This window comes from Chrysoperla carnea, chromosome 2 (genome assembly GCF_905475395.1).
Source record: "Chrysoperla carnea chromosome 2, inChrCarn1.1, whole genome shotgun sequence".
Lineage (NCBI taxonomy): Eukaryota > Metazoa > Arthropoda > Insecta > Neuroptera > Chrysopidae > Chrysoperla > Chrysoperla carnea.
The window spans coordinates 78,777,524-78,792,789 of NC_058338.1; the positions used below are offsets into that span (position 1 = coordinate 78,777,524).

At 28.7% G+C, this 15,266-nt stretch overlaps 1 protein-coding gene across 5 annotated transcripts; it reads right to left on the reverse strand.

The window, feature by feature from the left end:
* Nucleotides 1–231: 231 nt before the first annotated feature.
* LOC123293582 (CCR4-NOT transcription complex subunit 7) lies at nt 232–7,981 on the reverse strand. 5 transcript variants are annotated; one of them, XM_044874449.1, is made up of 7 exons: nt 7,928–7,981; nt 7,741–7,805; nt 7,325–7,653; nt 5,505–5,731; nt 4,207–4,483; nt 3,520–3,660; nt 232–398 (listed from the first exon to the last, which is right to left on the reverse strand). In XM_044874449.1, exons 3-7 carry the CDS (start codon nt 7,634–7,636, stop codon nt 279–281), a joined length of 1,077 nt encoding a protein of 358 aa, XP_044730384.1. In that variant the 5' UTR covers nt 7,637–7,653; nt 7,741–7,805; nt 7,928–7,981; the 3' UTR covers nt 232–278. The 5 variants fall into 5 exon arrangements, with proteins under 5 accessions (XP_044730384.1, XP_044730387.1, XP_044730385.1 ...); XM_044874452.1 differs by having other exon boundaries at nt 7,325–7,668; nt 7,928–7,977; XM_044874450.1 differs by lacking the exon at nt 7,928–7,981 and adding an exon at nt 7,858–7,899.
* Between the last annotated feature and the right edge of the window lie 7,285 nt (nt 7,982–15,266).

Below are 15,266 nucleotides of genomic sequence, written 5' to 3' on the forward strand. Positions count from 1 at the left end.
ATAATCACGAATACACCATCGATTTGTATAAAAAGCAACTCAAAGAAAATACATCCGTAAAATTTGATTAAATCCAACACTCATTTCGCCGGATTAAAGAAAAAACACAAGTTTTAGAAAAGTTTAATCCCGGTGAAGAAAATTATTACATTTTTGATGTATACGTAAACCTTAAAAGTTGACAAAAAGAAGTGATGATAATTATTTCGTAACAAATTAAAAACACTTGGGTAAATAATAAAACGTATACAATATTTATTGTTTTTTAAATTACAAATTCAAGACGAACTACTATTATCTCCATTATCATGAAAGTTTCCATTCATAATAAATGAAGTTCCTAAGCCATATAAATGACCACGGTACTTTGAATCATCAATGTTATCTTCAAAGAACATCTGTAAATTAAAAAAAAAAAAAACAAATATGAATTAGATTTGAAGCTCATTTGTATATTTTCTTTATTATTAACCTGCAGACAAGGTATTATCAAAAGGTTATTAGTGTTGAATTTTTTTTACGAATCAGAAACGCATAATCAATATTCCGTAGGTTAATATGATTTTCAGATTTTGATTCAACGCAAATCAATACTTCAGGCAATTTGTATTACGCAAAAGCCCTCTCTGTAAATTTACCGCCAGCTATGTATTTTTTCTATAAGGACAAGTTAATTAATGAAAGGGGCTGCTAAATTTACAGAGACGGTATCTGCTTAAAAAAAGCGTATCGCATAGTCGAGAGGATTTTCCAATTACGAACAATCTTGTTTTTTATTAACTTTTGTGTAATCTTTCGACCATAAGTAGTTTTTATCTTTTGGGATTTAATAAAAGTGGTATGTATCTATAATAAAAATATTTAAGACCTTTTGCCTATTAAAGAAATGTAAACTAATAAAAATTATCGCCTAGACCTTGTCGGCTGGTTTTTTGATCGAAAACTAATGACTCCATTGAACTTTTTATTAATGGTTAGAATCTTTCTTTTTTAAGAATCCTCTTTGAAAAGACTATCTGTTTTTGTTTACAAGCTATTAGGCTATAAAGTTTAGATCTCAACCACACAGTGGCAGAGATATAAAGCCATATTGTCAAACACATGAAGTGAAACTTTATTTCTAAGGCTGTGCTTCTTATCAATTGTCATTTTTATCGAATTCATTTGATTTGTATAATGTAACAGCTTAGTAGTCAAATTTTTTCAGAATGTGTTAATTGTAAAAAAAAATGTCATTGGTATAGAACATAGACATTGGAAAACTAGGTACGGAGTATAAAGTCCGACTTCAGACGAGGGGAGTGTTCCATTCAAGGGGAACCAATGTGCCTGCTTTTGATTGGCGGACATGTTATAAGACATTTTTATAATATTCTCTCACTCTCTGATACTCTCACAAAAATAATAAGCCTGCTTTTGATTGGCTGACATGTTGTTAATACACATTTGTATAATACTCTCCCAATCTCTGGCACTATGATACCCTGTCTCTCGCTTCTGAGTGAGACTCACGCCGGTCGGTTACATTCCGCCCTTTCTTTTCCTTTATCCATGGAACCATAGAACCATTTGTTATCATAATGCCATTTTTATAGTGTGCTGCTTGTCAAGGACACATAAACAACTATTTTAATATTCTTTTTTAATCGCTAGATAGAGTATCTCTTAGTTGGAAAGTCAGATAACCCTTCTCTTTTTTATTTGCTACTTTTGAAATTTTTAATTGAATGGTTGGTGAATGAATGGTTCATATTTAATTTTTAGAATACTGACTATTCTATCTAATTAGACTAATATAAGCTTCCCGGGGATAATGATTATCAATAGCTTCTCTATCAAATATTAATATCTAACATACTTTTGAGAAAAGCGAGATTTGAACTCTCGATCCTTGCCTGAACATTGAACATTTTTTGCGGGTATATAAAATCTTTAAAAAAGATTTTTAATGATTTACACCAATGAGGATGCTAAAATAGGCTTTATTATAGCGTTATTGATAAATTTCAAATAATTCTTCGAATTTTTTTTTTAATCTTTGTTTAATTAAAGTCTGCTTTGTAAATTTATAATTCGGACTCAATTATTTTGGAAAAGTCCAATTTAGCAACAATTTTTTTCAAATTATAAATATTAATAAAACCGTTGTGCATCATTTGTATATATTTTCAAATTTAGTTCACAAATTGATTCTATAAATTTTCAAACATTTCAATGGAGCCTAATTTATATTAAAAAACTTACCCACTTTTAGGGCCTAAGCACTATAAACTAATCTATAAAATTTCAAGTACCTTAACGTATCTGTGCATACAATTCAAAATGGGAATAATTAAACGGAAAGGACTTTCTAGAAAGCAAAGGAAAAAAGCTTATAAAGGATCCATCATATAAGCAATTGAGGCAATATTTTGTCTTTTAAATGTATCCTAAAGAAGTATTCAAAACACAATTGACGGGTGACGAGTTACATTCAGCAATCGAAATATTCCCTGAACTTTATGAATCAATTACGATTGAACCATATATTTTTTTATTAAAATTCAGTCGCGTTTTTCTCGTTGCCCACTGCTTCGTATATAAATTTAGCATAAATAAAACGAGTACATCACAGTTAAATTTTGAAATTCCGAAATAGCTCCGTCAATTTTAACGAAATTTAGGGGGCGAAAAATCGAACTATCTAGGTTTTATTTTTAGAAAACGTCGTTTGATCCGTGTTTTCAGAAAAACTGAAATATCAACTGCAAAATATGACTCTTCCTGACATCTATTGGTGAGTATATACGTTGTTAGTGGTTCGCTTCGTATGTATTGTTTATTGTGAAATCCGTGTGGTTTTGTCAATTTTGTTTGAACAGTAGCTGGCGTGATATACGTATATCGTAGAGAACGAAATAAAGTGCATTACCGCGGCATTTAAATTGATATTTGTGTGGAGATATTTTAAACGGTTCTTATATTAGTGATAAAATTATTATATATTTAACTAAAAAAATTACTAGCAAAGCTTGGTCATTCAGATTCTCTAACTTAAACACCAAAAATTATAATATCGTTTAGTGGGTATCATAATATTGTATTATCTTCTGGGAGATTGCAATTCTTTAAGTTTAGAACGGATTTGATAGAAGTGAAGATTATTTGTATACAATGTTAATTACTCAAATAGTATCCCCGGTGTTATTAATTAAAAGGGGGTTAATAGGACAAACTGAGCAGATTATTTCCCGTTAATTTAGACAATGAAAAATATCGGAGATTTTCTGTTTAACTGCAAATTTATTAAATAAGCACTGATTTTACTATCAATAAAATAAAAATTAACAAAATTAAATAAAAAAATAACTTGTGGCAAATATATTGGTGATGGCATGTACTTTGTGTTGGAAGCATATTGTAAGCAGGAGGCAATAATGGCAAATAGGCAAGGATCCTCTGAGAAGGGAAGTAATGCACATACGTATCCAGTACAGAGGCTCTTTCACATATATTTTTGAGCCCAAATTCTATACAAACCTCTTTCATTTTGAAAAATGCCATGCCAGTAAGAAGTGAATCAGAGCCTGCTTGATGTTGGGGTCCAACTCGAGCTAAATCTAACTGATCAGCCACTTCTTGTAAACCACCTTTTAAATTCTTACACGATTTCATCAAATACTGTAAGAAATTGAAATTTTTATTATCAAAAAGTCTCAAACTTTGCATTTCTTGAGTTGACTATTAAATGGTAAAATAGTAATATTTTTGAATAGTAAAAAATAGTTTTATTTTGGAATAAAAAAAGACCGCTTGTTATTGGCTGTGACGTCTTAATGTCCGTTGAAGCTGGGAGTCAGCCGCAATCACGTTAAATTTACATTTTGCAATATAATAAAACAAATAGAGAGACAAACTATTTATTATCTTGCATCTGTTTTTTTTCAATTTATATCTGTCACTGACGTTTGAATTTATAGTTTAGAAAAGTCATTTTTAATTGTAATATTAAATGAAAAACCAATTTAAATTTTTTAATTTTTCTTAGTAATTTTTTGTGGACTTTCGAAAAAACCATGCAACTTCTTTATTAAGATTTATAATTCAAGATCAAATTTACTGAAAATGTAGAGCAGTAACGTCAAAATGAACGTAACGCAAAAAAACAAGGAAAGTTGCTCATTTGATAAAAAAAATTATTAAATATTTAAAAATAGTACTACTTACTTTAACATCATATATAGTTGGAAAATATAATCGCAATAATTCGAAAAATTCACTTTCTTCATGCGGTAAATTTTGATCTGTTAGCAATTTAATAAGATAACCAAAATCGTATCCAGAATGAAATGACAACCATTTAATATTGTCCATAAGCACAACACCAGATGTCATTAATAATTCTGCAAATTCAAGTGGATCAATACCTTCTTCTTCATGTTTTTTAAATTGTATGCCAGAATTTTGTAATAAATCTATACTGTCTTGTGCATACATATCCTCTCTGAAAAATGATAAAATTTTAATGTAATCCACATTTTTGTTTCGTTTGAGTTTTTGTCTATCAATGTTAAAACCCGTTTATATACAATTTTTGGTTATGTCTTTTAAGGTATGAACCGTATCAAGAAGACTAGAATAGAAGGAGAGTTAACTCTGGGTTTTGAGTGGGCCCATATACGTCCGGCACTTGTAAGCTCGCATATCTGAATTTGGCGGCGTTGATTGTATCTCACAACCATAGGGTATAATCATCATAGTATATATGAAGTTACACAGAACCAATACGCATGGTCGTGAGATACAATCAGCGCTGTCAAATTCAGATATGCGAACTTACCTTAAGTGTCGGACGTATATGGGCACGATATTCAGAATTAGCTCTCCTTTTCTAGTCTTTTTGATTTCTTTAAAAAGGCTGCCTGCGGAAATCTAATGCAATCGTTGTCTTAGACGCGTCACTGCGTGCGTAGCGGCTGAGGGTGGAACGGGTTGCGCGGCTAAACCTCTTTTTGAGCAGTACTGACGCGGGCGCTATATTTTCAAACTAGTATTTTCAAGTGTTGATGATGAAAAACTAGTGAAAAATGTGTCTTATGGCACAGAAAAACCATTGTTTAACTTTTTAAAGTAACATTAAATCTTACTAAGCGAGCGAAACGATCAACCTTCAATGGTAATGTCTATTTAAAAAATACTGGATTTTATTCTATAATAATGTGGTTGAAATTATTTAAAAACGGGGTAATATAATATCACGGCCACTCATTTCACAAACGTTTCACTTTGAAAGGTCGCACACAACTGACGCTTCAGAAGAAACAGTCAAATACGCGTCAGCCGCTTTAAACGAATCATACCTTTAGCAGTCAATAAAAACCAAATTTTTGGGACAAACAGCACATATTTGCCAAAATATGTTTCCAAAATAGTCAAAAACTGAATGCTTTTCGAATTCGTACTTATCTGATATTGTTCTACCATCCTAATTGGAATATAATAAAAATATATGATTTGAAACTTACGATAAATTGAATTTAAAATTAAATTGCCAAGTTGTATATGATCCTCCAGGTGTTTTGCCATTTTCGTCCAGAAACGTAAGGCCTAATTGTATTATTCTTAACAAATCAACATTGCACCTAAGCAACTGATATTGATAGTCTGCTGTACTTCTAAATTCACCAATCGGTCGAGCAACAACTCCAGGAAATTCTGTATCCATTGCGACATAATTGTATTTTTGAACAACCTAAGTACAAGTAATTTAATTACTAAGAAATTTTCAAGTTTTATAATAATATTTTTATCAATTAACCGGTTCCAGATAGTGACGATAAAATAGTTAATTATAATCCTATGTTTACACCAGCTAAGTAAGAGGTTAACTTTCAAAAGTTCTCAAATCAATAAGCAGTAATTTTCAATTTCTTGAAAAATGTTATTATACCATGCATATATGTAATATGCAAGGTAAACTAAGTTTAATCCCAAGTTTGTAACGCTTAAAAATATTAATACTATGAACAAAATTTTGGTATAGGTGTTTTTAAAATCACCCAATTAGTCCATTTTCGGTTGTCTGTCCATCTGTCTGCCAACACGATAACTCAAAAACGAAAAAAGATATCAAGCTGAAATTTTTACAGCGTACTCAGGACGTAAAAAGTGAGGTCAAGTTCGTAAATGAGCAACATAGGTCAATTGGGTCTTGACCTATGGTTCCATAGGACCCATCTTGTAAACCCTTAGAGATGGAAAAAAAGTTTAAATGTAAAAAATCTTCCTGATAAAAAAAATAAACAACTTTTTTTTAAAAAATTTTTTCGTAAACATCACTGTTTACCCGTGAGGGTGCAAATTAGGCGCAAATTGTATAGTAGGTATTATATGAGAATATCAGTTATATTAGTTATGTATGTGTGGCATGTATGTATGTGTGTCAACACTGTCTTTGCATGGTATTTCAACAATTAACTCAGTCAATTGTTTGTTTTCACTTGTTAATTACTAATATTAACGCCTAATAATTAATAGCTTATTATCCGTGCATCGGATCAAAAAATGGAAGAAGACTTTTCGTCTTAGAATTTTATTTTCTACCTGATGCAACAAAGGCGTTTGTTACTTCTGGGCCGCTATGCATATAAATTCTATAGCATTTTAGATTCCAAGTGAACATTCTTCAAAATTATGTTACATTAATAACTAATATAACATATACTTCATATTTAAATCATCTTATTATGTAAAAACATGGGAACCGATGATTTAATAATAAATACGATAACACAATTTTGAAAAATGTTCACTGAGTTATTATTTCTATCTATCATAGATCCAATTTTTTATTGTTTGATTCAAAATTAATATTTTCCTCAGAATTTATCCGAAGAAAAAATATATCTTGATTTTGTCAAAATTATCGATTGTAGAAGAGAATAATTCTTAAATTAGATATTGAAATTCGGTTAAGTGTGTCACAAAATCATGAATTTTAGAAGTTTTCAAATCTGAAAAGTCCCAATTAACGTCAATTTATAAAAGTAGTTTATTAGGAAACAAAATTCAATTACTATGAAGTACAAATTAAAAAATTTATAAGCTAATTTGTTTCTGCATTAAAACCACAGAATTTTTTACTACTCACTTATTGTCTTAATTTAAATAAAATTCAATTATCTTAAAAATGATTCAAATATGCCAAAAATTGAGAGATAGTTGCAATAAAGTATATAATCTAAATGTGAAATCGAAAGACAGTATAACTTTTTTCCGGAACTCCAGCCAAATTTTATTAATATCAATCTAATTTCATCTAAATAATAAATATATAAATACTAACTTGTCGTATCGTTCGAAATTCTTCTTCAAGATTGTGACACCAAACGTCTCTGATGCCACAATCTTCATTACTGGGTATATGACTCCCACTACTCGTGGCCGATGGCATTTCGGATAAAGCTTTTGGGCTCCCCGTGCTATTTCGCACTAAAGTCTCTAGTAAATGATTCGCCCAGCTCACATTAGTGCACTGCCCCGTATCACCACTACCACCTAACTCCTTACTATTAATTGTTAAATTCAGTTTCCAGTTACTATTATCAGTCTTGGTGATTGTGTGTCCGCCAACGTCAATATCAGTCAGCAATTTCATTTGGGAATGATTTTATTCTACACAAAAAAACACTATCAAAAATTTAATATTGTTTCTATGTACAACTGGTGTACATAATACATATTATGTATTTGAAAACTTACCCATTTTATGTTTAAAAATATTCGATATAAATGTCAAATCGTATCACCAGTAAACTATCACCTATCTAAATAAATAAAATACAATAATTAATCACTACGAATGAATAAATAATATACCTGATTTAATTCCAAATGACATTTAATTAATAAAAGAAAATAATATTAGTCAGATATTTTTTTTTTTTACTTTTTTACTACTGCAGATTGCTGCTATATTCCATTAGTATACAAGATGTGGATATAATAAATAATAGAAATCTACAGTATCGACTGATTATTATGTTTTTACGTTTATTAATTTCATTTTTTTTTAAATAATAATGTCCCAATTTTTGAATTATCCCATTTCGAAAAAAAATTGCATATGACTTATAATTTACATTAAACAATACATTGAAAACATTTTAATTTTACAAAAACAAAACTTATATGGCCATGACTTATTATATAGAAAAAATAAATAAAATCATTTGATTTACCTACTTACACGTGAAGCAGCATTTAAACACAATATTTATTTTAATAAATAATTATAAAAAAACAATTAGGATAATTTTATTTAAAAATAAAATTCGCCACTTCATAAAATATTTATATTTGTAGTCTAGAGAAAGCAGAATAAATAGCAAATAAAATTTTTATATGTGAAGATAGGGATGTCATGATGCTAAAAAGATAAGCTTTCAAGCTTACTTTAATGTTTCTTTTTAAAAAATTTTTTTCTTTAAATTTGAACTTCTTTTATAGAAATATTCAATATTTATCTAGTCTTTGATTTATCTAATGTTAATAATATTTCTTGATTCTTATGATGCTGCTGTATAATATACATCTTGTAATACAGATGGTAGTATTTTTTTGAAGAGTAAAATAAAAATATTTTTAACACATTAGGCAAGTTCCCGCCAAAATTTTTAATTTATCAATTAAGAAGGGAATAAGATGAGCTTTGTAAAAATTCTACGATTATCAATATTCAAATGGAATACATTTTCGTCCGTTCTGTAATTACCATAGAATAAACCTTATTGTCTATGGTGATTAAAAATATGTAGTATGAATTTCTATACAAAAGTAATGTCAATAATGTAATGTATATTGCATATGCTTAGTAATATTGAAATGAAAGGAGCATAGAAAAATGACTAAAATGTATTCCATTTGAATGATATGAAATTTTTGGATAAGAAACTCGCGTGAATTTTTAGTATTTCCAATTTCTATTATATTTTGTCGATTTATTTTGTTCTATAAGTCATGAGTAGTTTTTAATGCAGGAGTACACAACTTTCTTGCTCTAACTCATTCTTCTTGCATATACACCATTTAGAAGAAATCTGGGTAAATCAATGTCGAAATTCGACTAATTGGGTAGGTAAAGTAAGGAAATACAGCTCGTATTTCAAATTATTATGGTAGTATGAGCACCAAGGCAATTTTAGATTTAGGGTTGAAATTATTATATAGTACCTTATTTTCAACTTTGATGTTGTACCTACTATCGTGCTCATACATCCTTAATTAGACGGGCACAACGGTTTTTTTTTTTCAATAATTTAGTAAGGTTTCAACTTTAATTTAAATAGTTTTTTTTAAATTTCCACCGACTAGTTTTGGAGAAATTTATGAAAACATATCATCGATCTACCGTTTTCCCATAAGACCAATGTTAAAAATGCCTACTTTTGAAGTCATTTATTTATTTAAATAATCGGATAACACTCCCTAAAATTTTTAGATTTCATTTAGACTTAGTCCAACTTCATACAAAAAAAAAAAAATTAAGCTTTTTATTTAAAATTGCCTTGGTGTTTGTACTGCTCGTACCTCCTTAAAAAGTTAATAATAAAAAACAAACTGTTAATAAATGTTACGTCAGTCAAATCCTACATTAAAATCGCAAAGTGCGATGTAAAGCTAATCTTTAGTATGTTATTTGGACCCATTTGTACCAAAAATTTGTGGTGTCGAAAATTTTGAAAATTTTTCGAAGCATTTTCTAGAAAACTTTTTCAATAATTTTTCATTAGGCTCGCAAGTTGAAGTTATACCTACAAATTTTCATCCCTCCATCTTTTATACTTTTAGAGAAAATGGACACCAAAGTTTTTCCCTAATTTGCCCCTGCACGAGAAAACAATGATGTTTTAATTTTAAACTTTTGTTCTATCCCTAACGGTTTAGCATAAGCAAAACTCAAAATTTTTGCATTTCTGAAATTTTGCAAGCATCATATCTCAAAAACTATTTGACATACGGAACTGTATATCGGCTTAAATTGTTTCAAATTTAGTATACTTTCAAAATGATCGTGGCAACTAGTGTCAAAAAGCTCACAGTTTTTGAATTGAACTGCAAAAACTGAAAAAAGTCCGAAATTTTTTCAGTTTTTTGCGTATTAAGCAAGAAGCACAACTTTTTTTTTGTTTGCAAAATGTGGTTTCACACTTCCCTAAGGAGTCCAGATAACATATCAAAAATGTAGCTTTATTGTAAGATTTTACTGGCGTATGTATCGTGTTTGGTATTTCAATTCAATGGTTTGGAAGAGCAGAAAATTCATTTTAATTTTGAATAATAACTTAATCTAATGTATTTCAAAAATGATTTAGGAAATGTCAAATTATTTATTTAATATGTTATTTTCATCTGTATTATACTTTGACAACAAAAGTAAATAGAACAAGTGTTCTCAATCTTCTTCTAATTTTAATAAACGCCATAATTCATGAACCTTGAAACTACTAAACACAATAAAATAGAAAAATAAAACACTTTTTATAGTAATATTATGAACAATTTATGTGTAAAAATAAAGGTCCCATACACTAACAAATAATTTGCACAAAAACGGTTTTTGTTAAACATTACATGTGCGGAAACATTGGTGTATTGCCAAGACTGGATTAGTACATGGGCACGACTGGGCACAAGCCCAGGGACCCCGAGTTCCTGAGGGTCCCCAACAATCAAACGAAAAAAAAAAAAAATGTAAAAAAATCAATCAGCAAATGGCTGAAGGAATAAGCAAACATGCGATCTTCAATCGTAGATCTCCAAAACTACATAGTTCAGAGTGCTTATAATAAATACAAAGTAATTATAATAAATGCGGCACTGTGCATTCCAATAACTTGTGCAAACATTTTGCGGCATTCTCGACATAAGTTTATTTAACGCACACGAACAGGAGCATCGATTTTATTCATTTTCACTCGATTAGTGTTTGGTAAAAAGTTATAATAACGCGTTGCTTAACAAATAGGGAATATTCATGTATTTTTTCTATATTTTTAATTCATTGTTTACACCGTTAAAACAAAGTAAATAATATAAATACTGCTTAAAAATGCTGTATTTAAGTGTAAAAAATATTTAAAATGTATTATAATTTTGAGATATTTAAACGCAATTTTTTGGCGCTCTCTGTTGATGACGTATAAGTACGTGGTCTGTCAATTGGTGACAGTTTAATGTATAATTTACACTTTAAAAAAATGAATTTACAACACAGAATTTACACTCGTTATTATTAAGTTTTCTAATAAAAAGCCGTAGAATAGTATAATTTAATGAAATACCATATAAAATGTAAGTAATTAATATCATACAGTATGTCAACAAATTTGACAAGGCCGTACTATGATGTCATGTCCGTATAAAGATTTGAGTTTACGTTTTAAAAATTTTTAAATACCCTTACTGAATTTGTTAATTAATTTTAAGTAATTAAAAAGATATTAATTACTAAAATAATGATTTAGTTGAAATGTTCAGTCATTAAAGTTACGGAAGAAAAATATTTGAACCAAATTTAAATTTCATGAATATTCCCTATTGGTACTAATTGGTTGAGATTGAAATATTTTGCGCTAATTCACTTTACAAGTTTTTTGAACGTGTATGTCAGTCTAAGATGGTTTTTTTAAGTGCCTATAATCATTTTTCAGAAGTATCTTAAATTGGCTAACAAGAGTAAGTTTCCGAGTTAATTTGGAGGTAATTTTTGTAACCAACATCTAAAGATAATCTAGGCTTCAGCAATTAAAATAAAAATAACTATAAAAACGCTTCTTTTCATTCACACTGTCGAGAGTGAACCAAACAGATACCCCCCTCCCCACGTGAGAAAACCAATTACAATCTTGACCCACTTTTTTGACCTTTGTTATTGTTCCATTTCTTCCATAAACACGGTTATGGTAAAAAATGTTCGATCGTGTATCGCTCCTTTGCATACGCAAAACATTTTCAACCCACCTTTCATGCAACGAGGTGTTGTGAAATTTCGATTTTAATTCCAACTGATTTGTTAATTTTGTAATTAATCCATACACCATAAAATTATTTTCACAAAAGTATAGATGTTTCGCAAATTGATTGATCGTATATGGGAGGTTTAAAATTAAAAATAATTATTGCTTTTATTCAATAAAAATATGAATTGAAACTTGATCTATCATTTTTTGAATGCTGACTTATAAATAAATTTTATTTATATATTTATTAGCATTTCCGTTGATTATAATTTTTTTTTCATTTAATATTAGGCAATTTTAGTTTATTAAGCATTTGACTTAAATTTATAATAATACAAATTTTTATTTAATATTCATATAGGTAGATATAATGCCTGTGGCTTCGTCACGTGGATATGTAAAATGATAAATAAATTTATTTTTTGCCCCATTATTAGGTACCGTTTAGAATTACTACTTACTTTGAAATTATTAAAAAAAAAATATGATTCCATTAAATCTTTTATTATCTTAATATTTATGAAATATTTAAAGTATAAAACGATGTAAAAAGGTGATATTAGAGGGCATTACCATTTAGAAAAAGTTTTTGTCTTTTAAATTGAATATGTAGTTTGAATCATAGATGTAATTAGCCCGACGCACACTGATATCCATAATTAAGCTCGTCAGTGCATGATAGAGTGCCTTTTTTGACGGTGTCTTTCAAAATAAAATAAGTAGGATATGTTAACCTTGGGAAAAATGTCTAGTTTTTAGTTTGGCGATTTGGATAATAGGGAATATTCATGTATTTTTCATATATTATTAATTCATCGTTTACACCGTTAAAACAAAGTAAAAAATATAAATACTGCTTAAAAATGCTGTATTTAAGTGTAAACAAATATTTAAAATACATTATAATTATGAGATATTTAAAAGGAGTTTTTTGGATACAGACGATGACCTACCAACGATGGTTTCTTTATCTGGAATGAGACAAACAGCCAAACGAACAACAAATTCATAATCCATCCTTGATAATGGTGCAGATAAAGAAGTAGACGAAAGTGCTGACAAGTAAGTGCACTGGACTTTGGGCTTGGATTTCTCGGCGAAAAATCAACCGATTTAAGTGATAGGCATATCAAATTACGCGTAAATCACCCTTTTCTAAAAATTATTCCGGTGATTAACAAAAGCAATGCACTATTAAAAAAGTATTTTCAAAAAACCGTTTGAAAAGGAAATTCACGAAAAAAATTTTGACTTTGAACTCGAATAACTTTTTTGCTATCAATCGGAGCATGTACTTTGACATAAAAGGATTTAAAGATAAAACGGAGGCAAATGCAACGACATCAAAATCATAAAATTTGAATGAATAGAACGCAAGACATAGACCAAAATGTAAAAAAGTCATTTTTCAAGATGGCGGCGAAAAGGGTAAATTTCCCGAATACGCCAAATCAGATTTAAGGTCTCCAAACAATCTCTTATCGAATGAGTAAATAAAAAAATTTAGTGTCAAAACTTTTGGGTCACACTTCTACGATTTTTGTAAGTGCACTATAGACTAAGAAATATAAATACTGCTTAAAAATGCTGTATTTAAGTGTAAACAAATATTTAAAATACATTATAATTTTGAGATATTTAAACGCAGTTTTTTGACGCTCTCTGTTGATGACGTATAAGTACGTGATCTGTCAATTGATGACAGTTCAATGTATAATTTACACTTAAAAAAAATGAATTACAACACATAATTTACACTCGTCATTATTAAGTTTTCTAATAAAAAGCCGTAGAATAGTATAATTTAATGAAATACCATATAAAATGTAAGTAATTAATATCATTCATACAGTATGTCAAAAAATTTGGCAAGCCAGTACTATGATGTCACGTCCGGTTAAAAATTTGAATTTTTGTTTAAGAAATTTTTAAATGCCCTCACTGAATTTGTACCTTTATTAATTAATTTTAAGTAATTAAAAAGGTATTAATTACTAAAATAATGGTTTAGTTGAAATGTCCAGTCATTAAAGTTACGGAAGAAAAATATTTGACCCAAATTTAAATTTCATTAATTTTTCCCTATTTTCGTGCTTTGGAGTGTTTGTATCATTTTTTTGGTCAAAGATTTAAACAAAAAAAACAAAAAATTGATACTTTTCGAGTATAAAAATCTTGTTAAATTTGTATTAAAATTTTTGTAGGGGTTTAAACCCTCAGTCTACTGTGATAAAAATTTTTGAGCAATAGATTCCAAAGCTAGAAAGTGCAAGTTTTCAAACGAGCACGATAAGATTTTAGATAACACCTTTTTTTTTATAAAATGTGAAAAAACGTTTAAAATATGGAAAAATTCAATTTTTTGAAATGTTTTAAAAAGGAATAGTGAAATGGTGGAAACAAATTTTTAAGAAACAATATGCAAGGGGTGTTTAATTTTTCGAATGATATGAAAAAAATTTCAATGCGATGATTTGAAATGATACAGGATTTTAAATTCAGAAAGGTTAGAAAGCTAATATCTTGGTCTAAAAGTTCGTACGGGAATCTTTGTAGTAATAAGAACAAATTTGTAGTAAAATAATTTTTAAAATTTTGGTACGTTTCTAAACTTTATATAAAATTTAGGAATTACATTTCTTATCTTTTCAACACTCTGGGGTGACAAATTTTTGAGCAATAGATTCTAAAACTAGAAAAGTGCGAAATTCAAATGAGATTAAAACTGTTTGAAATTTAGGTAAAATTTTGTGTAAAAATTTTGTTATTTTAATATTTCGGAGCAGTACCTATATAGTACCGTAAAAGATATTACAAAAATCGTCTAATAAAGGAAAATGAACGAAACTGCTCGCATTTTGATAAAAACTCATGGATTGTGTTTCTAAAATGTATGAGCTAGTGGTGCAAATGTTTCTGTTTGTCAATAAATAATAAATTTTTAATTCAATAAAATGATCATTGTTAAAGTTCACTTAAAAAATTAGTAAATAGGCAACTTGTATGACGTATATGTTAAGTGTTTGTCAAATAATCGAAAACTATTATACATGTATAACGTATACGTACTTCAAGTTGCCTATTTATTAATTTTGTAAATCAACTTTAACATTGATCGTTTCATTAAATTAACAACTTATTGTTTATTAATAAATAGAAATATTTGCACTACTAATTCATGCGTTACGACATCTAAGCAACACATTCCATGAGATTTTGGCAAAATGCGAGCGGTTTCATTCATTTTCCTTTATTTGTCACATCTTT